The 23,855-nt window shown below is 32.9% G+C and overlaps 1 protein-coding gene across 1 annotated transcript in view; it reads right to left on the bottom strand.

Moving 5' to 3' along the window:
• Positions 1-17,681, bottom strand: part of LOC129218973 (collagen alpha-1(IX) chain-like) — a 137,191-nt gene extending 119,510 nt beyond the window's left edge. Inside the window, exons 1-10 of the mRNA XM_054853295.1 lie at positions 17,663-17,681; positions 17,194-17,256; positions 7,735-7,870; positions 6,657-6,873; positions 5,211-5,381; positions 5,050-5,121; positions 4,890-4,964; positions 2,679-2,786; positions 2,091-2,144; positions 314-367 (exon numbers count right to left, since the gene is read on the bottom strand). Coding sequence (XP_054709270.1) covers positions 314-367; positions 2,091-2,144; positions 2,679-2,786; positions 4,890-4,964; positions 5,050-5,121; positions 5,211-5,381; positions 6,657-6,873; positions 7,735-7,870; positions 17,194-17,256; positions 17,663-17,681 — 969 coding nt within the window. The remainder of the gene's footprint in view (positions 1-313; positions 368-2,090; positions 2,145-2,678; positions 2,787-4,889; positions 4,965-5,049; positions 5,122-5,210; positions 5,382-6,656; positions 6,874-7,734; positions 7,871-17,193; positions 17,257-17,662) is intronic.
• Positions 17,682-23,855: the final 6,174 nt, after the last annotated feature.

Below are 23,855 nucleotides of genomic sequence, written 5' to 3'. Positions count from 1 at the left end.
TTTTTGGTTAAGTATTTCAAAATTCCGTCTGAAAGGGTTTGAAAAACATAATTACATTGAGAGCACGATTGCTAAAATATTAACTGATTTTAACGAATGACTGCCAATCAGTGAGCGTATTACATCACGATGGCGAATGAATTAATACGTAGAGCTAGTGACGTGAGCGCTATCGAGGAAGATTGCGTGTAGTTACACTTTATTATTGGTGTAAAAGCAGCTTTACAGCTACTCGGCGGGAATCTGCATAACATCAAAATAACTATTGAAATCAGCTTCACACACATACGTTGCATTACATAAGAGTATTTACCGGTAATCCAGGTAATCCAGAAGGGCCTATGTCTCCTTTTACGCCAGGTAAACCCTATTAAGAAATTAATTAACTGCAATTTGCAAACAAATAAAAATAAAAACACATAAAAATAAAAAACAATAAAGTGTAAGCACATTACACGCTTTATTACATGCAAATGTATAATTTTTGTTTAATTGCAAAAAGTAGCCTTTTAAAACCGCTTGCATAAGTTATTTATTATAAATTTAATCATGCATGCGATTTGTTTACAATCGCTGTACACTATTTAGAAATTTCAATGATGTTTTACAAATAAAAACCTTATAAGAAAGTTTAATGAGTTATATGAGCTATATGAGCTATATTTTACTGATTGCATTAACATATAGTACTGACGATTGATTTGAATCAACAAAATTAAAACTATCTTGTTCTTGATGCCTGGAGAATGTGTGTTGAACTTAATCGACTTGGTTTTGGGTGAATAATAATATTTTCCATCTTTTCACGAGACAGACTGATACTTGCCGTAAGCTAGTAAAGGGACCAGTGTGGCACTTCCGATTTTATTTGAACAATGCTTAAAAATGTGTTCCAGTGTGAATCCATTTGAGCGAAATATCTCTCTTACGATTAAGAAAATACTGGGAGCATAAATAATGTACTGTGAATTTTTCTCTACACTGTAAAACGTGAAGTTTGTGTCTTTTTTGAAGAGCAATAGCTAAAATTCAGCTGAATTGCTGTGGGCCATGCTTAGCATTTAGAATTCCAACTGACTACAAAAAGGGAAAGACCAAGGTGAAACAAGAGAGAATACCACTTTTTCATCTTATAGTGGTTATTACATAGAAAGAATCTCTTTTTTTTATGTTGAAATACCTTGGAGGCACTGTGTTCCATCGCGTCTTTCGTGGTACAGTACACTCCCGGTTATCCGCGAGTGGATTATCCGCGGGGCGGATTATCAGCGAGGGCAAAAAATCAAATGACGGATTTTTTCAAACAATCGAACATTTTTAGGTTGGAAGGGCATGTAAAACACAAGCAACAAACTAATGAGGTATAAATTTTGCAAATAAACTAGCTTGTTTAAGCGTTATCTCTCACTCTCTTTTACTGCTTTTACAAATGCTTCGGTATACAAAATGCAATTAATTTTTAATGCGCGTACTGCATATATATTTTCAGTCTTTATACGTTGTATCACAATTTATGTGCCATAAAATAGTTTTTGAGCAAAGACAATTTTTTCCTTATTTGCACCACATTTTATGCCTTTTATGAGTTATCCGCGATTTTCATTATCCGCGGTACCCGTTCCACCCGATTCCGCGGATTATCGGGAGTGTACTGTATAAGATTCAATATTTACTCAGCTATGATGCTGATGACTAACTAATTCAATGCTGAAATCGGGACACATTATGCAAAGTTAGAAAGTTACATTACGTTTAGTTGGTTGTTATTCAATTAATTGAGCAAGGAATAACAAAAAGGGCACACAGACCCCTTTGCTTCTCTAGTGTTACATCGTTTCTGTCGTTGGAATAAAGTTTCAAAAAAAAAAAAAAAAGAGAGAGAAAAAAATGAAGAGCTAATATTGAGAGAGAATATGAGTTGCATTTTGAGAATGAGACATTTATTCCATTGATTATTAAATTAGTTAGAATAAAGAATTTGTCTCAAATTGCTTATGAAATAAATAGTAATAAGAAGGTCTAAAATAAGCGTTTATTTAAATTTGTAAATTTGACTTTTCTTGAAAATAACATAAAAAAAAAGCACTTACCAACCTCCCGGGAGGGCCAATGGGACCTGGAGGTCCTATTGGTCCTGGAAGACCCTATAAATGGAAAAAGAAAATGTTCCTTAGATCTTGATTATAAATACATAAGCCAATACTTTTCAAGCAACATAAAGAGCGATAGTTAGATAGCATAAAAATGAAATACTTATTAAATCAAAATAATGTGTTGAAAATTTAAATATATTTTAACTCGAAAAAAGTTATTGTCCTTCAAAAAAAAATACTGCAATTAATTTTAAAATATTAGCCAATAGCAACAGCAATTAATTTTAAAATATTAGTCAATAGTATTAGCGAACCTATTTGAATGTATATAAAATCGAATTCAACTTATTTCAAAACTCGTAACGATTAATGCCTCTCAGCTTTTAATTTATAATTGCAGAAAGATTCATTGTGAAATTTATCATCACGTGTTTGAAAAAGTTATCAGAATAATAATAATAGTAAACCTTATTGGAAGCTTTTCCGAAATTGTTTCTTTCTTAGAATATGTAATGTATGGCAAAAGAAGTACTTGAAATGTTTATTGAATCTCAAAGAACGATAGTGCATATTTTAATAACTCACGGGAATTCCTGGTTGTCCAGTTTCACCTCTAGGTCCTTGTACTCCAGGTATTCCTTGTGGACCTCTTTCTCCTGGTAGTCCGGGAAAACCAGCAGATCCAGGGGGACCCTAAAAATAGCTTTGTGTTAAATGATATAACCTGTAAAAAATCTCGTTTAATCAGTACAGTCAACGCATTGATAGTTTGCACTAAAAAACACCTGTACCGATAGACAAAGCTATCACGATGAAAAGTGTGTCAACTTTTGGTTGCACACATTTCATCAAGATCTTGTAAATACAGAGCTGAGAAATAAGGTAAAATGTTTTTTTTTTTTTTTTTTTTTTTTTTTTTTTTAATATTTCAATACTCTCGTTTTTGAGGAAAAACTTTCCAAAAAAATTGACAGAAAAAGGAAAACTTTTATCCAACATCTAATTTTATTTTTTAAAGGAAAAATATAATTGACTTTGTATTTTATATAAAATTTGTCCTTGATCTAAATTCTAAAAAATCATTATACATTGGATTACAAAATTTCAAGCTTCAAAGAATGCAAGTTAGTTTTAAATACCCTGTAGGTAGAATGATGTATAAAGCGTTAGTTTATTTATGAAGAGAAGAATGAGCAAACATCAAATCCCTCAATTTTCTTGCGTTAATGGTTAACCAAATAACTGAGCTTATTTTACAACGTTTTAGACTTTGGCTGTCGTTACTAGAGTTATGTGTTTTGATGATAGTGTAAAATTTAAAATTGATTTTGTGAAATATCTTGTAAAATTATACAGTTTCAAAAAGAGTTGTGTTACTAAATACTTCAACCGTCACTTCCTATTCCATAGGCCAGTGGTAACAACCTACGGCCCGACGGCCATATTTAGACCACGAAGCTGATCCACGTGACTCATTGTTCGGTTCATTGTTACGAACAGAATAGTTTTGTTCTAGAAGCTTTCAAAACAGCAAATCATCTTCATTCAGTGTTATGAATGATTGTTGCAAATTTGAGGCCTATCAGTCGGAAATTGGCTTCTAAAGAGCAAATGGAAACTTCGCTGAAATGAAATGAGCCTGTAGTAATATATATTAATATTTTTTGTGTTTTTAATTGTTTTTCCTTTTCCTTGTTTTCCCATGCCATCTAGAAAGAAAATAAATGGTATATTTAAATTTTTTATTTGTTTTGTTCCGCAAGACTCGTCTGAATATGAGAGGTAAGAAACCATTAAGTAAAAAAAAGGGTTGGGTGCAACTGCCATAGTCCTATAAAAACTTATAAAGTTTTATCTAGATGAAATTTTGCCTCTCACTTCAGGCGTACTGGAATACATGTGCCGTATAAATAAAAATCCACTAAGCGTCAATCATCTTCAACCTTTATTCAGTTAAGTTGAAAAGCACCTTTCTCAATAAAATTCATGGCATTAAAACAAAAGAGAAGTGGTGCTATTTCTGAAATACAGTATTGTCATTCAAGATTACTTTGAGCCATGCCGACCAATTTTAGTGCATTTGGTTTTAAAAATATACAAATAAATAAAATAAAATAAAGGATCCAGGACTGCCCTCTCTCAGCAAGGTTATGAAATAAATCTTTTGCTCTTTATTTAAAAGAGAAAAAGAAAGAAAAGAAAAGAAAAAATAAATATTGTAAAAAGCTCACTACATCGCTCAATAAATTTGAAGCTACTGTATGGAAGCAGTTTTTGAAGTTGTTCAAACTGCTCTTTCTAAATTTTATTATATTATACAATATTATAATTGACAGAAATCGTATGATGTTGTGAAAAGGTTAGGCTTTTCATAACATTTAGAAAATTAATTTTGTTGCATAAAAATGCCGTGCTTTTATTCAAATAATTTATTTTGCATCCCACTCTTAACATGTCTCTAAGTTACTTAATGTGTGAGGAAAGCTTTGAACTAGCTAATGATTCATTTCAAATGGATTTAATAATTATTACTTCTTAATTTAGGATAGCAATACGTAGCTTAACAGTGTTTATACAAACATTAAAACTATTAAAATATGAGAGGAGAAGTTTGAAGTACAAAAATTAAGCGATTTTAGCTTATTTAAATATTTTGTGGAAGTGGGTGTTTGCGTGTATGTGTGCAACTCTCAGTTTACTGCTTCGAACTCGAAACAAGTGATTGCGTTCATATAACCTTTCATTTTCTCAGTTATAAGCCATGCAAACATTATTTATATAAATATTTATTATTACCTCAGTTCCGTTCAAACCAGGTGGTCCAGCCGGACAGATGGGGCACTTGTCTTCTTTTGGTGGTTTTTTCTTAGGCTAAAAAATGTCAGACAATTTTATACATACATTAACAAAAGTACAACTGGTATAACTTAGAGATACTTCATACTGTATAACTTACCGGAAGTTCGTCGCATGTTTCCCTTTCCGGTCTAGATGGGTCACAGCTCATAACCATCCATTGCAACTCTAACTGGAAAACAAATACGAAACCATCACATTCAGAAGCACAAAAAAATGACATTGAAATATCCTATAAACGAAATTTAAAAACCAGCTTACCGGAACCGTGTCTTTATCGTCTTCATATTTCGCAATCATGATGTCTCCGTTTACGTCTATGGGACCTCGCAAGTCGATTGCCTTCGACGACTGCTTCTCACAATCCATGTACAGAATGATTCGGTCTTGAAATACGCTTAAATCGATCTTGTGCCATTGGTTGTCTTCTACCTATTGAATGTAAACACTTCAGAAACTATGCTTTTAAATATAGCAACTAACAAACATGGGATTCACAAAAACATTAATTCCTTTCTGAGCGTTATTTCTTGGTAGTTTGTTTACCCAAAGGCCGTCAATATTAAGGCATGATATCTCAATATGTAGGTTTTACGCGGCTGATATTGTACATTTATTCGAGCCCGCTTACGAAAAGGGAGAAATGTGCTCAAAAATAAAACAAAGTAAGGAAAATATTAATATATCCAATAACTTTAGTTGTAAATTAAAGTACATTATGGAAACGAATTTTCGATACAAAAACCTTATTTCGCTAAGCATTTGTCCAGGAGTAACCCAAGATTTTTCTATAACTTCTTTCAAAAATTCCTGTAAATGTCCGACGACATTTGTTAAATTATGGAGTTTTCCACCAAATGCATTTACAGAATACAACTCTCAGCGGTAATACTCGAATTATGTTCAAGTCCATCTTGATTCCTGTTTGGGGGATTTTCAAGACATACTCCCCAATCCCCCTAAAAAAATATTATTGTACTAGAAGTTCTAAGTGACATTAATATTACCTGGTATTAAAATTTACGTACGAAACATTTTCAAAATCATATAAGTTTAAATTTTGTAAAATAAAAAAAAAGTTAAAAACAAACCGGAATTTTCGCAAACTCTTTGCCTTTCTGAGGTCCTTTGGGAATCCAAATATACTGGCATCAAAGGAGAAAATTTTAATTGGAATCTCTTGATTAGACAACTTCTGAAACCTTGATCGTTTCGTTTGTTTCCACTCCAACCGTAAGTGCACCCATTTTTCAACTTATTTCACAACGCGCAGCTTTATAATTGCTTAGTGTGACATTACATCTCTACTATGCGCTTACTGTGAATGAATTTACCGTTGCATTTCAGTTCAGTTACACATTTTTACGCATAAGAAATTAGAAAATCCCTGCACTCGATTTGATTTTGACTACACTTTAAGAAGCTGTGACATGATCTCGACCAAAAAAAAAAAAAAAAAACACGCAAATTAAGATTGTCTCGGCAAAGTCACTACGCCGCCGGTTGAAATTAAATATCTAAAGCGTTATTTTAACAAATATCTTTTAAGTAAGGGTCCCCCCCCTTTTCTTTTTGCAAAGAAATGCAAATAACTTTTCGACTGACCTATTTAATACCATTTTGCATCTAACAGGTATTTTAACTTAGCTACAGCATAAAACTGAAATAATTATTAGGGTTCGTTGCTTGAGTACGCAAAGGTAGTACCTCCACGTCACTGAAACGAGTGGTCTGCAATTTTCCTTCGAAGTCGAGTGCGTAAAACTCTAGCATCTGCTTACGGGGATTCATGGTGATGCCAAACTGTGGTTTCCCCAGAATGTCATTAATTCGAATCAAAAACCAAGGATCTTTGCGACCATTCTTTTTTCGAAACGTAGACACAAAAGAAAATTCTTCAGGCAAACCTAGAGGAAAAATGGACCTGAAAAAGCAAAGGGGTATTTCAGAAAAAATTCTTACATCACAAAAGTTTCACTTGAGCATTTTGGTATTGTGAACGCTGTGCATATTTTACGATAATACAATGATTGAAATCGGTATAGTCAGAGCTGCCAATTGCTACGAAAAAATCGTAGTTTCTACGAATTACAGCTTTAAACTACAACACTACGAAAGCGGGTCCAAACACTACGATTTTCTTGTGTTTTTAATTTATAATCTCAAGAACGGGAGAAAAAAAAATTAAAAAAATCACAAACTGCATGAAAACTAAATCTGTAAGTTCGGAAAATCAAACTTCTGCGCATATGCTGCCGGTTTAGTTTTCCTGCAGTTTATGGGTTCTACGGCAAAAAAGCGGAAAAACTGCCAAAAATATCGTGAAGAATATAAAAGCACTTAGCCATTCCTTATTTCATCTTTAAAGACGAGTTATGTAAGATGTACTATTTGTAATAGCAATTTTTCTGTTGAACATGGTGGTCATGATGATTGCTGCAAGCATGTTACTTCAAAAAGACATGCCGACCGGGTAAAAGGTACAGCTAATAATCAAGAATTTGTCATCTTAAAATATTCAGTAAAAAACCTTTTATTCCATATTTATATTTTCTGTATTATATTTAAAATCCATTGAGTATCATTAATTTGTTCATTATACTGTAGAAAATTCATCATTGTTTGATTCTGAAGCAGCGGCCACGCCCCCCCCCCCCCCCCCCCCCGTGGCAAAAATGCAGCTACGATTTTGGATTTTCAAAGGTTTACAGCTCTGGGTTTAGTATAAGAAAGAGAGAAGAAGTTAAAATAACTACAAATTAGAAATGTATTGCATCAGTCTTACCTAGTTGGTAAAGTTAAATCTGCCCTTTTTGACAAACGGTAGGCTGTTTGCATCCTATTAGAGCCCTTGACTTTTTTCACTCCAGGGAAATCATATTCAAAGTCGTCCAGTCTAAACTTTCGAATGAAATCGAAACCTTGAAAGGGGAAAAAAAAAAAAAACAATCAAAATCAGTAAAAAAAAAAAAAAAAATGTAAAAAGATTTCTAAAAGAGAAGAAAAAGGAGTCAATCTAAAAACGAGAAGAATCTCCATTGAGGGTGGTACTCTAAGCATAATATTTATTTTAAAATGCGCGGGAGTAGCTTTAATAAAAGTAAATGGGTAATGTGGATACTTAAGGGTTTATTATGTATTCATATTGTCCGCTTACGTTGTATTCTGATCCAAAGGCGCCCATATGCAAAATTGTAGAGGGGGGGGGGGGGCTCAGATATTTTCCTCATGGTTTAGCAGGGTATTTTCTCCATGGAAACCGATTTCAGGACGGATTAGAGTCATTACCATCTGTCATTTTTAATAACATATTCACTAATGGCTGGAGAATAAATGTTTTAACATTTTTGCAAAGAAAAGAGTTCCGAAAGCAAGGAAGTTCTAATTTCAAAGCGGGGGGGGGAGGGCTCGAGCCCCTCCTTGCCCCCCTATATGGGCGTCCTTGTTCTGATCAGAGATCAAATTTCGACAGCTCAAAAATTCCTTTAAATTTTTTAAAACTGCTTAAAATTACCCTAAAAACAACAAAAAATACTCATAAATGTAAAAGCGAATGCTCTGATAAAAAAAGAATACCAAGCTAAAATGACAGCTCATTTTAAAATTTACAATTCTATTAAATTTAATAAAGAAACTGATATAATACATTTTCATAAAGGTTTAAAATACATGATAAATGCTGAAATATTAATGGGAGTAAAATGAAACTTGACACCTTATTGTTTTCTTCATCAGATTCAAAATGCCTTAAAACCTCTTACTTCATGAATTTACAATGGGTAAGACTTCCAATTGACGATAAAATGTTTTTTTTTGTTTTTTAAATTTTTCGATGTTAAAGAACGTATCTTGTCTGTGTGTGAAATTAAATTTTTGGTGGATCTGCTTTTGACAGATTTTTTCTTTGAGTTTTGCGACCTTTGTTTTATTCTTCAAAATTGCCTTTACTTTTTTACTAATAATCTGTTAAATTTTATGAGGGAGATATTTATTTAGTGAAAAGCAACAAAAAACATGAAACAACTAAAAGAAAATTGCATTTCAGCCAATCCAAATCCCCCCCTCCCCCCTAAAAATGTGAAACGATTCTTCTTTAATCAAAAACCATCCTAAATTTGTGATTTCAAAAAATACTGAGGAAACCAATTGTAAAAAAAAAAAGAAAAACTAATATAACATAATACTTAAAAACTAATAAAATGCTTAAAAACTAATGTAAATTATTTAAATATCCTCTACGCTCTTTCTTGTTGTGTGTGTTACGATCTAAAATGTTTTATACTCCTTTGATTTATTTAGTTTAAACATCGTCTGCGCTCTTTATTGTTGGATGTGTGGGTTTTTTAATTTTTGGATGACAAAGCTAAAACAAAGTAGGTAGAACAGTTACAATGTTTTTAAAAAGTGTAGACGTTGTTTTTCTCGAACGTTGTAACAACATGAAGACTAATACACCATCATATATTTTAAGAGTTTTAGTATTTATGAAGATAGAATTACAGTGCCATATATATATATTACTGTATTTCAATAACATTCTAGAAAGAATGCATTCGAAGAATAATTAATTAACGCTGTGCGGAATAAATTTCATGCTAGAGACAGCAATCTGTGTAAGAATTAACATAGACATCCATTCCACATTCCAAGTAAATAAAGAATTTTAATCCGCTTGAGTACTTTTCGCGTTAATATTCCATCTATATTTAGCTTTAACTAAGACTCCTTAATCTTACTTTTTAGAAGAATATTTGATAATTCACTTAACACAAGTTTGGAACATGACAAATTAATTCCGTTCTACATACTTATAGTAAGGAGTCGAATTTAATTACTGTTCTTGAGGGACGAAGTGTTAAATAAAACTATGCACTTTTCATGCACGAGGAAACTTGTTAAAATAGAAAACTTACAGCTGAAAAAGCAACCGGATAATACCTTTCTGAAAATCTTAACTCAAACAAAATAGTTACTAGCAGGGCTTAATTTATTTGACAATTTTATATGACTTTTCTTATAATCAGCGGAACTCAGGCTGTGCTATTTATACATTAAAATAAGTCCTGAAAACTATAGGGCTCCTAAATACCCTTTGGTAGAAATTAAGCGCTGGCTATGAGAATACTACATTTGCGATTAACTGCTTGTGCTTAAACTGCTACAATCAGTAAGCGGCATTCTGGGTTTATGTTGTAAAAATTACGGGGTAGTTAAAATGTATTGTTATTATACAAAAAAAAAGAAAACATTTTAAAAACTGTGCATAATATAAAGGCAACAAGCTCCTGAAAGCAGTATCTGTGAAAACGCTAATGCAAAATTTATCCAATTATGAACCCCCCCCCCCCTCCCAAAAAAAGGCCATATCCTGGGTAACAAGACCGCCTTACATAGGAGTATTTGCATTTAGCCAGTAAAACCGGGCAAAAACCAGAATCCAAAAGTTTGATGAAAGTTCCTTTACCAACTTTACTTCAAGTCAGATAACTGTTGTATCAAAGGACAACAGTAAAAATATCGCCAGTTGCATTTCCAATGGTGTACGTTTGTCGGAACTTAGACATTTGTTGGAATCTCGCGCTTTTGTTATTGACGCTTTTCATGCTAAGTCTCCCTCTTCTTGTTGTTATATTTGAATGTGATGGGATTTAGTAAAACAAGCTTTTGAATATGGAAAAAGGAGGTATGTAGCTCAAACTAAAATCCTGTTTCGTTAAACTGATTTAACACTTGTCACTTTCTTACTGAGTGAATTTAAGTCAAAATTGGGTGTTTATGTTTCACAAAAATGTTTAGATATTAAAGTTTTTGTGTGCTTTCTGGGTCGAGTCGGGCTACATTTCTGTTAGGGGCATGAAATATAGACTTTTTGCTATGATATTCTGAGAAAACATCTTCCGCACATTTCCGCCATTTTGTTTTGTAAGAGTTTAAAGTTGGTGAGTAAAAAAGGCCAACTATTTCAAGTTCGTACTTTTTTATTACTTCCTTATTAATTCTCCTGAAACTGTCAGGTATTTTACCAAAATTGGATTATATGATACTATGAAAGAATTCAAAGCTATGATACTGGATAAAAAGTTTACTACGTCGGAAGCAAAGCTTGAGAAATAGGCAGATCATATTGAGTCGTGTTTTGAAGTACTTTTAAACCAAGTTCAAGTGTAAAAAGGCATCTGGATGCTATATTGATGATTGTTTCTTAAAAATCAAAGAACAATGACCAAGATCATGTATTACTGGTCGACAAAATCTGCACAATTATCATATACCATCAAAGTCCTTTCAAGAGTTAAATTGTAAAACTGAAGAACTACTAAGTCAGGCACCTGTAAAAGAGATTACAAGTGTAGTTGGTATAAGCCAGTGCACTATAAAAGCTGATAAATCCAAAATAATAAAAGAACTAAATTCTTTACGAGCCGGATGAACCAAACTTCGAAAAAAATATTCTTTCATCTATAGTAATCTAATTAGTGATTGCAATACCGGTATACGGGTGTACCGAATACCGGTATTTCAAGCAATTTTTGCAATTTCGAAATACCAGTATTGCTAAGGTAAAATACCGGCACTTTCGGTATTTACTGAAAATGATAAATAGTTTCAACTAAAGAACGTTCAGTTTAACTTATTAAATATCTACTTATATTTTTTAACGTACAATTCTTTTTCCATGCTACAGATCCAAACTCAATCTAATGATGTAAAAATTTGGCTTCGAAAGCACAACATTAGTTGTGCTTTCGAATTAAATTAAACAAAAATAAAATTAAACAAAAATAGCGGAAAGATTGCAAAATGATATTGTCATTACTAGATGGTGAGATGAATCGCATTTTCGTGCTCTTTTGTGCACCATGTTTATATTTTTTACATATCCCTGATCACTCACTTTCCCTTTTGTGAAAGTTAATTTCGAGTGTAATTTTGAATGCATTTGTCCTTATGTCTTATGAACAATTTATTCTAACCATCAGTTGTAGTGATACTTAATGATTTCTTTTTTGATTATTTGTCTCAACTATAGTAAATATTGACATAAACTTTTTTTTTGTTAGCATGACAAATGGTATTTTGTTGTCACCTGCATTAGTTTGTTGTCCTGTCTCACAATTTGGCTTTATACTTGGCAATATAATATTTAGAAATTATATAGTTCCTTGAAATTTTGCATTGAGGTAAAGCACAATCAATTGAAACATATTTTCAGATATTTACATAATTATAACTGCAAAGAATTTTGAAAAGAAAACGAATAAGAAAAACCAACAAGATCAGATTTAGTCAAGTTTACTGCAGATTTCAAACCTAAGAGCTAATGAAAAGCAAACACAAAACTCTCCTGCTCAAGAAAAGTAATGTCAATGTTGGAATATTTAGTACATTTAGTATTGTCTCTCAGAAAGAAATTACAAATACCTAAAAAAATTAAAAATATAATAATAATACACACAATACAAAAGGGTTTATTTAAAAATAACACGGAAGAGACCGAATTACTTGAAGATAAAGGACTTCTGGACAGTTAGAGGAGATATATATTACGCATTGTTAACAGTATCATCGACCTGCGTGAATTCAGAAAGAGTATTTTCACTTGTAGGAAAGTTGAGCACAGAAATGAGTTCTAGACTTAGCGATAATTCAATAGATTCACGTTTTTTACTAGTATTGATTTTTTATCATGAGATTTGTTCCTTCCTTTTATATTTGTTTAAAATACGTTTTCATAAGTAATACAAAATTTGTACAAAATTATGAAATGTGGCAACGAAACGAAATGTTTTGAAGCATCTTTTGAAAAATGTCGAATACCGGTATTCCGGTATCACGTTTTAAAAATACCGAATACCGGTATTGAATTTTACATCCGGTATTGCATTCCCTAAATCTAACGTTGCTGTGAAACGGACACCTCAAGAGGCTCTCGCAATAATTACAGACAGAAACTTTCCTAGAAGGCAGTGGGAAGTAATTAAAATTATAACAAAAGCAATTATCCGTAGATGTTACATTGCAGAAAGTGTTTGGGAGGAATGTTACCCGGATAAAGACTCAGTACGAGCAACAGATCCCTTCTCTGAAATTCAACTTCATGCACTGCTTGACCAAGAGTACGACTGTATACATGTATACATGTTTTACGACTGTATACATGTACAGGGTGTTCCGTTTTAACCTGCAAGACTTTTATTTTCGCAACCCTTAGTCCTAGATGTATACTTCCAATTGCAAAAATGTTCAGAATCAAATGCTTAGTTAAGATATTGAAAGTTTGAGTGAAAATAAAAAATAGGTCGAAAAATACAAAATTTAACTTTTTAGACGGGACCCAGTTCCCCTAAACTTTTTTAGGGAAATAATCTCCATTTAAAAACAATTCCTACACAGAAAGTTTGAAATTAGTACGACCAATATTCACCGAGATATGAAACGCAGCGTTTTGTGACTTACACCACTTTTCACTAGCCGTCAATAACACCTTTTGGGGGAAAATATAGCAATTAACAAGCGTTTAAAATTATATGTGTGCATAGAGTGTGGTTTTCAAATTGTTCGCGTTTTTGTTGTGTATTTTTGTGTATCACGGCATAACATCTGCATTTGTTTTTGAGTAGCAATGAAAGATATAAATATCTTGTTTTTCTTACTTAGATGACCTGTCATCCTTCTGAAAGAGCGATTCCAATCTCATCTTCTGTATGGTGGCTTAAAACTTTAAACTGGAATATTTCTTTGAGTTTTCGTCGCACAAATGTCATTTGTTTTGTGTTAGTTATAGTTTTCAATGGAGATTATTTCTCTAAATATTAACTAGGGGACTTAGGGCCTGTATAAAAAGTCAAATTTCGTGACAAAAAGGTCGCACAAATGTCGTGACAAAACAAATGACATTTGTGCGACCAAAACTCAAGGAGATATTCCAGTTTAAAGTTTTAAGGCACCATACAGAAGATGAGATTGGAATCGCTCTTTCAGAAGGATGACAGGTCATCTAAGTAAGAAAAACAAGGGCCTGTATAAAAAGTTAAATTTCGCATTTTTTGACTCATTTTTATTTTTTCTTCAAACTTTCAATCTCTTAACCCTGCGTCTGTTTTTGAACATTTTTGCGATTGGAAGTATACATCTAGGACTAACGATTGCGAAAATAAAGGTCTTGCAGGTTAAAACGGAACACCCTGTACATAGCTACTTAAATCGACGAGTTAGTTTTTTAATGTTTCTGTAGATGTAAAATTCTTTAATTTTAATCTCTGTTTTTTTACTTCGAAAACATGTCATTATTTTGAAAGGGCGATAAATTCCAATCCCATTCTCTGTATGATCCCTTAAAACTTTAAACTTGAATATCTCCTTGAGTTTTGGTCGCACAATTGTCAAGTTTTTTGTATCAGTAGTAGTTTTCAAAGGATATTATTTCTCTAAATATTAGTTAGGAACCTAGGGCCTGTGTAAAAAGTTAAATTTTGTATTTTTGACTCATTTTTATTTTTGCTTCAAACTTTCAATATCTTAACCCTCCATCTGATTTTGAACATTTTTGCATTTGGAAGTACACATATAGGACTAACGGTTGTGAAAATAAAGGTTTTGCAGGTTAAAACGGAACACCCTGTATATAGTACAGGTTGTAGAAACGTCTTCAGGGGGGAAAAAGCAAAATATGATACTGATATAAAAATAGGGCTATGATGAATACCAGCAGACACAATATAAACAAAAAATTTCAAACATTACTGAAAACTATGCAAATATCAAACACTTGTTCCTTTAGTACCAGTTGTAGTTATTTATGGTGAGGGAAACAAAATAACAAAATGCTACTCCTTCCTCTGTTAGATTTTGTCGACCCATAAGAGTATGGTTATGATCCTATGCCTAAAAGTATAAGTAAATTTTTGGTGCCGGGCGCTGAAGTTTACCTCTCAAGCAATCCAACCAAATGTACAATTTTCAGAGAAAGCAGCTGTAACCCACAATAAATCCTCGGAGCATCACCGATTACATATTTCACGGTAATTTTCAGGAGTGGATTGTAACAGATGCACACGACGCAGACACTAACGAAATTCTAACCCCTACTTTAGAACTAGTCTTAGACCCAGGCAGCTCTAAAAAAAAAAAAGTCGTTTTCCCCAGAAGCAGCAAATATGATGATCGCAAGACACAAGCACTCAGTAATAAATACTAGATGAGCAATCGTTTAATTGCAATAAGTGTATAGAAAAAAAATGATAATAGTTTTCTAAGAAATATCTTTTTTTCAACAAATTATCCCCTTATATTGATCGAGCAGCTAGTTTCAATGCATGACATGGCAAAAAATTGCATCAAATAATTTTGTCCGGTTTTTTGATACAAATACTCCTATGTGCGACGACCATAAAAAATTGGTCTGATTTTTCAAACTCCACTGACTACTTCACTAACAGAAGATGTTTTAGACGGAACTGCTATTTAGTTTTGACATAACAATAAATACTTTTTTTTTAATCCCGCATTTTTGCTTTTTTTTCTTGAAATTAGAGACACGTACTGGTACCGTCACACACTTGGAAAAGAAAGTTTAAGCGAATTAAAAAAAAGCAATGAATTATTCGCCTCTAATATAGATTGAAGAGAAATTATATCATAAACCAAATCTGGATTTTTTTTTTCAAAACACCTGAAGCATCAGAAAAAATCGAGTTATAGCAAAGACACGATTTTTTGTAGAACTTCACCCAGTTTCTAGTATAATGTTTGGGAAGCAACACTCTCAGCTTAGAGTTTAAATGTAAAAAAATCAGCTCATCAGCATTATTTTAGCGTGTATTTTTTTCCTTTAAGTTTCAGTTCAGCAAAGGTAAACATTATCAATTTATTATTTAAATGTGTAAAAATATTCTTTTTATGTAATAAATAAAAAAATAATTTTGTACTACAAAGTTAACAATAAAAAATCAGCGTTCAAAGCAGAAGATGAATTTACATTCAGAAGCTCACACCATGCTGCATTGAAAAGGGGTCATTTGCATACCCAGAAACCCTTGTTGGCCCCTTTTTGCGAATTTTGTGATTTGTAATTTTTTCCCCTTTTACTCTGTTCTGTTCCGCGTTATTCAACTTCACTGATTAGTACAGGTTTTGGTCGTCGTTGTCATTGTTTATAATTCCAACGGTACGAGCTCTTGACTAGACCAGGTCCCTAAGCTCACAAGTCCTTAAAAATATCAAAAAGAAGCAGAGGACATTCAAAGATGTTCTTCTCATTCGACCCAGAAAAACTAGAATATGTTTGAGTGATGCGTGCTTGGTGTTGTTGGTGCTAACTTGCGACCCAGTTCAAATTTTTTGAATCAAGTCCAGTACATACATAAGAACCTAGCTAGATTAGATCCCCAAACCAAGAAATCCTTTTAAAAAAAACTAAAACAAGTAGAGGACATTGAAAGATGTCCTCCTTATTTCGACCCTGGAAAGCTAGAATATGGTTGCGTGATGCGTACTCGGTGTTGCTGGTGCACACTTTACGACCCAATTCCTATGTAGGAACCAGGTCCAGTTCATACATCATAAGAATCTGGCTAAATCAGGTCCCTAAACCCAGAAGTTCTCAGAAAATTTGAGAAAAATATTTGTAATTATCTTCTTAACATGTACATGCCGTTATTTTGATCACTGCTAATTACGTCTCATTTGCGACGAGTTTTCACAGTTCCATTATATAGATTTAATTAGCAATTGTTTCAAAAAGTTACAGGATGAAAGGATTGTTTAATTACAAGATTTAGTTAAAAAAATTAATTGCTCATAATGGCTTCAGAAATGGTTAAGCAGTTATTATTTTTCAAAGTGGCATTCGCATCTTTTTTGCAAGAGTATCGGTAATATCGTTCCCATAGAACCCCATGTGGGACGAAATGCTTGTACTTCTATACATTTCAAATTAATAATAGAAGTGAAATGTACCCATTTAAACAATTTGTGTGATTCCACCCGGATTAGTTGATCTCTCAAATCTCGAATATCTCGCTTTAAACCTCAAAACCTTCAACATTAAACGTCCCTATACCGGTTCCTCAGTAAACTTCACTTATGATTCCTATGGCTTCAAAGAAACTAAGTACTACTACTAATAATGATATAGTTTTTTCTTTCTTTTTTCAAAGCCATGTACACAATAAAGCGAGCGAAAAAAGTATGGCCGAAAAGAAAACAATGCTATTTTTTTTTTCTTTCACCACTCTTTTCTTACCTGGTAAATCATCTTCTCCAGGCCGCATCTCCGGACAAACATTGATATGGTTAGACAAATCCTCTAAAATGGAGAAAAAAAAACTTGGTGTACTGTACATTACATGTGTATTTGAACATAAATATAAGAGTGCTCAAAATAAGAACACACGTGTGAGGCAGTGAGAAGCAAAGGGATGTAAGTGGACCTTTTCAAGTTTTGAGTAAAACACGTTTAAAGATAAGGTCCTAGGTAGGCTTATATTGTAAAGTTTTTCTAAATCTAGCAGTATAACAGAACCTTCATGGGCTACTAGTATTATCTTTGCCCCAAGACAGAGGAGAGGTTCAACTACCGTTTTTATTGGTTATCTCCAAATTTTTAATTTTGCCACTTACACTGCTTCTTTGACGAGTACATTCACAGCAATATAATAGTCAAGATTAGGAAATATTTCTGGTCGCCAGTGGCGAGTAGGAGCAAAATATACTTTTCGGCACGTTTGCCATTTTTGTTAAGTCAAGGAAAATAAGAAACAAGCTTTTAAATTGTAACTAAAGATAAACATTATCAGTTTAAAAGAAAGTTAATATAACTAATTTAATGACAGTTACGTTGGTGTGTATTCAAGTATTAATAGTGCGAAAAGAAAGTTCTTTCTTTCTGTAAGTGGAATGTTTTCTAACAACTTGGAATTGTTATCCACACTTTCTTTTATAATTTCACGCATCCAAAATTTATATTTTACAAAAGAAAAGAATCACGAATAAAATTAAAGGAGATACTACTGACAATACACACAGACGGGATTAGGGTGAGTGGCGAATGGTACCAATTTTTTTAGCCACCACTTTTTCAAAAGGCGTCAAGTTGCGATTGGTGACTTGATCTTTACAGCAGTAGCATTTGTGTCTTAACCATAATATTGTTCAAACAGTCATGTTTTTTCTTAAACGATTAAACATCACTTACAACAAGCAATTATTCATTAGTTACTTAACAGAGTTGGTGCGGGGGAGGTTGAGGATTAACAGATAGGAATAGAAGGATTAACAAAAGATTTCGAATTCATAACACGACAGAGCGAATTATACAGCTTCGAAGGACATGACATTACTATTTTTACTTAATTATGAGTTTTAATTGTAATTTGTTAATTAAAATATTAATCCTTTTCACTAAATTGAATATTTTTCAAATTGCACCCATTTTCATCAACTTTACTAAAATCGGTAATTTTACAATTTCTTGCATTTCATTTACCTATTTTTGTCTCCTTTTTGCCAAGTTTTTATTCAAACAAGCCAAAGAAATTTTATTACATCTAATAAAATCAAAATATGTTTGATTATCTATTTGCATTTTACGGATGATCCGAGGCACTAAATTACTCTGGACTAGAACTTACTTTGGTATTAATGCATATTTTCTAAAATTGGAATTTGTTCTTTTAATTTTAAAATTGTAAAATAAATTCAAATATGTGAAGATGAAGAAATTCTAGCATCTTCTCAATTGTATGTTCTACTTCAAAGCGCAGAAAAAGGATTAACATTTTTAGAAAACAGTAGAAACCCTATTAAAAAAACTCACATTTTGTCAGTATTTTACTCATTTAATTAATTTGCCACTTGCGTTAGTTTTTTTTTTTTTTTTTGCAGCAATATTTAATTTTAAATTGAGATTCATTAATATTTAACGGCGTCTTTTAAAATGTTACACTATAAAATATGTACGTTTCATTAATATTTTGAAACATACCCAAAAAAAGAAAAAAACATCTCTATGCAGCATTTTTTATTATTATTAGAGAAAAAAACGCTGTTTATCAGAATAGGAAGTGCAGAAAATGATGTCCATTAAAATAACTTTTTCCGAGAGGATTTAGTGTTTGCCATTTTAATTATCCGGGAACGACAATTAATTTGTTGCCTCCTCTTTTTGATTTTTCTCCTCTTTTGTCAGCACAAACGTTATCACAAAGAAAAATATTAGGCGCTGGCGTTAAAGACCTAATTTTTATATGGATGCCTCCGTTGCCAAATCGATTAACTCACTTTTTGAAAAAATCATCATTTCTGCTTTAATAGTGCTTAATCAATGCTTAGCATGGAATTTATATTAAAGTTTTGGTTCAGTACATTTCGGACCATGTGATGGCCGAAAATGTAACACGAGGTCCTATTTACTCCTATGAATAACACCATTTTCTTCATGACTTTTCTCTACTTTTTGCTTTATGGAGTTAATCGATTTGGCAAGTGAGACATCCATGTATTAATACGCAAGCCGTTTTCTTTCGGTACCATTCTCTCCTCTGTTTGTGAACCGGTTTTCTTCATTCTTTTTTTGTTTAGTAGCTATTGTCGAGTTTTAGTGTCATCAATAAAAAGTTTTGAAGTCAGACGCTAATTAACAGAGATATTAACTAAAACGCATTTTCGCCCTAAATAGCTCTTTCTGCGCGAATGGATGGTCCATTTTTTTTAAAAATTTGATATGGTTGATAAGGTTTTTCAAAAATGCTCCAAACGAAAAAATATTTAGGGCGTCCAAGGTTTAATAACCTAAATGCACTAGAAAAGAAGTTATAAACGTTTTTTACTTAGCAAAACTAAAAAAAATTAAGTTTGACTTTTTCCATTGTTGAAATTTATTGTTGGAAGCATGAAACATTAAGTTTTAATTGTTTTTTTAAACCGCTCTTTCTACACGAAAAATGCATTTTAACGCTTCGAGCTTGTTCTGGTTGAAAAGATCGTGAAAAATATTTTTAAAGGCATTTAACCCGATTAAAAACTCGCTAAATGGACTAGAAAAATTTCTAGATGCAATTATTAGTTAGCAAGAATTCGTTTATTCGTGTTATTTGCTTTTTCATGCGACATAGTTAGCGTGAAGAAATTGCTGGCTAATATTATATGTTGCCATTTCTCGCTTATGCGTAAAGAAGTGAAATTCTTGCATTCGTTTCTATTATTGAGGCTTCGTAGGTAACTACGAACGTTTAAAATCTTTTCCTTTTGATTACGTTTTCGCGAATATTTAATTATTAATATTTAATTATTTATACGCTGTCGCGAGTAGAGTTTGTTCATTTGATAGTTGGAAATTTTAAATTTCTAACGGAAAAGCTCATGTCTACTTGCTCAATAATATTGAATAAGTTGACATGATTAATTAATCTATTTACAAAGAATGTTGTTTATAAAGAAATTTTACGTATTACCTGAATTTTGCGGTATGATTTCATTCAGGAAGCTTTTGATTTTTCTGGGATATTGGCGACCTTTTTCCATTGGCGTTACATTTTTAGCACTAATGCCAGCATGATAATTGTTTTTGTTTTGCATACGTAAACAAATAGTAGGGATATAATAATAGTCTACTTGCACAGGGTTATCACAAAGTAGGGTACTGTTAATGTATGAAGTCATGCTTTTTGGTGGGGTTTATGAAATTGTAGTAGTTTGTGGCAAGGGGGAGGAAAGGATTGACTAAAAGAGACATACAAAGGGGAGAATGTGAGATCGCGTGCTTTTTTGATAAGAATGTTTATGGAAAACAGCGTGTCATATGCCAAATAGAGAAGGGATATGGTGAAGTGTGAAACTTTGTGACAAAGGGGGAAGTGGTTCAAATGTGTCGAAAAAAAGCGTATGCACAGCCCTTAACCATAAACAAATCACAAAGAAGAATTTCTTTTAAATTTTACTATTATTGCGATGTCCAGTGCTTTCGACTGGACAATTTTTGATGCAGCAAGTAGGGTTGGTTCATTTGACTGCCGAAAATTTACACTTCTAATGGCAAAGGTCAAGGTAACTTAATCAATGATAGTCGACTTTTTATAAGAAGTATTTTTCTTACAGAAGTTTTACGTATAAACTGAGTTTTGCGGTATCATTTCATTTCATTCGGGAAGATTTCGATAATTGGAAAATTGGCGAACTTTATCCATTGGCGTCAATTTTTTGGCACCAATGCCAGCGCGAGAAATGTTTTTCCATTACATACGTCAACAAAGAGTAGAGAAATATATACAGGGTTATCACAGGGCAAACATCTGGAGCAGATCCATGGAGGGGTAACTGGGGAAATGTGTTCCCCCAACTCCCCTAAAATCAAAAGTGTACCTAAAAATTTTCAGAACAGAACACAGGAAAATTCTTCCTTTTTTAAAAACTTGCACTTGAATAAAGGCGTCAGAAAATGAGAGGAGATAATTGCAAAAGCGGATCCAAAGGGGAACTGCGGGAATGTATCTCCCCCCCTCAAAAAAATAAATAAAACAACTGTATCTAAAACTGTTCAGGAAACAGTACAGGAAAATTTTTCCGTTTTTTAGAACTTGACAAAAGGCTCCAGGAAAAACGATTAGTTATCAAACGGAGGGGAACTGCGGAAATGCTTCCCTTCCCCCTTAAAATTCCGACGTGTACCTAAAAAAATTAAAATTTCAGGTTTTTTGTAAAGGCTCATCAATATGGCACAATACAGCTTTCCAGTCGTAGTCCAATTTATCCCCTTTAGGTCCAATTCCAGTCTCCCAATTTTTTTTTCAGTAACCTTTTAAAATGAGTCTTTTTGAACACAAACCTGTTCAAACTGTCTTTTACATTTATTTGGTGTCCGGTTGATCATTATATTTAACGCTTCTGCAGTTCTGTGGCACAACCAGGGGGGGGGGGCAGAAGGCTGAGTAGAATGTTTTTCATGCATCCCACACCTCCTATTTCTTTTATTCCCACTTTTAAAATAAGAAAATTCTAAACATAAGAAAGTCTTCCTAATGATATGCTTCGGAAGTCCCCTTCCTCTACCCACCAAAACCTTTAAAGCGTGTCTCAAAACTTGTTTTCAGGACTTCATTTTCGAAAAATTTCTAGGAGAGAACTGCTTAACACCTCGCTTTCTAACAACACCGAGAAACGTTTAAGATTGGTTTTTTGGAGTTTCAATTTTGAAAAATTGCCGTACCCCTGATGTTACCAAATATAGTCAGCAGTCACGTTTTTAAGACATCAATTACGAAAAATTTCTGAGCTTGGACCTGGATGCTCCTATAGGAAATTTAAAAATGAAAAAAAATTACAATTTTAAAAAAATTAAGGGGGAGAATGCTGAAATCCTTCATCGCTAAATACCGCTTGAAAATTTCGTATCCTAAAACTTCATTTTTGAAAATTTTTTGGGGAGAGTCCTAGAACCCCACTGCTTGAAACGTTATCAAAGTTTATCCGTAACAGCGTTTTTGGTACTTCAATTTCGAAAAATTGGGCGTAGGCATTATCGATTTAGATCAATTTTACTCGATTGGAGACAGCCCAAAAAAAAGTCCCATCTCGAACCCTACTGTCAACAAATATCGCCTATATACGCGATTTCAAAACTTTAATTTTCGCAGAAGGTTCTCGAACCTTTCTTTCTCGTAACACTACCGGAGAACGTATTACAATTTCAAAAATTCTCCGAGGGAGAATAATTTCGGACCCTCCAATCAGATGGCGGAACTTTCAAGAGTGCCCCCTCTGAAACATTTTCTGGTTGAGCCACTGCTGCAAATATTATTATTATTGTTATTATTATTATTTTTTTGCACTTAAAAATAGAACAATGAACAAACTGTTTTTAAAATTGTCTAAGAATTGTACTTGCAGAGTTTGAAATTCATGAAAAAATTTGATAAGACGCGTAGAAGCAAAAGATCAAGTTGTAAAACTCAATATTCATGGTTATTTTTTTAATGAGTAATTTCATATCCCCCCCCCCCCATCCCCATAAACATACTTGCCAAAAAAAAAATCCCCTCCCAAATCCGAAGTCTGGGGATCTGCCATGATCTGACATTATCCAAAATGAAATTAATTCCGCCAAGAATTTGAGGGCCACTCCAATTTCCCAAGATCGAAATATCCCCTTTCTTCATTTATTTTGAGATAAACATACAAAAATCTTTGGTTCTATTAGTTTTTTTTTTTTTTTTTTTTTTTTTTTTTTTTTTTTGCGCAAAAGCCTTAATAGGCTATGCTGTGCCACATATAGAAAGCAAAATTGTAATAAATTATTACTGTTTGGTACTGTGAGTACATGTAACAGTTATATGTTCCCTGATGTATAGTAAATGAATGTGTAAGAATAAAAATAAAAATAAGTACTCTTACATATTCAGTAATGATATGGTCGAATTTCGACCGCTGAGCGAACCCTAGTTTAATACAGTGAAACCTGTAAAGTTGACCACCTTTGTAAGTTGACCACCTGTCAAAGTTGACCACTTTTGTGTCAGGAACGGAATTAGTTCTATCTTATATAATGAAGGAAAACCTGTGTAACTTGACCACCTCTCTATATCTTGACCACCTGTCTATCTTGACCACTAATGTACACCAGCTTTGGTTTGGAGTATTGAAGAAAACCCTTTGTAAGTTTACCACTTGGCAAATAAAGCATTAAATTGTAATAAAAGTTTAATCAGTTATGCCTCAACTAAGCAACCAGACTTTTTAGAAAAACCTATGGATATTTATGTTTCCATCGAAAAACAGTGCGCTAATGTTAAGTCCAAAAAAATGCATGGTTACAAATGTAATAGAAAAAATCAAATGAAGAATGGGAGTCACTTTTGACTTGTTATGAATTTTTAGGAATTGTTAATATCAAGTAAGTAGTTTTTCATAGGC

Source organism: Uloborus diversus, chromosome 1 (assembly GCF_026930045.1).
Source record: "Uloborus diversus isolate 005 chromosome 1, Udiv.v.3.1, whole genome shotgun sequence".
Taxonomy (NCBI): domain Eukaryota; kingdom Metazoa; phylum Arthropoda; class Arachnida; order Araneae; family Uloboridae; genus Uloborus; species Uloborus diversus.
Note: the sequence above shows the minus strand (reverse complement) of the source record. Positions and strands in the feature narration are given on the sequence as shown.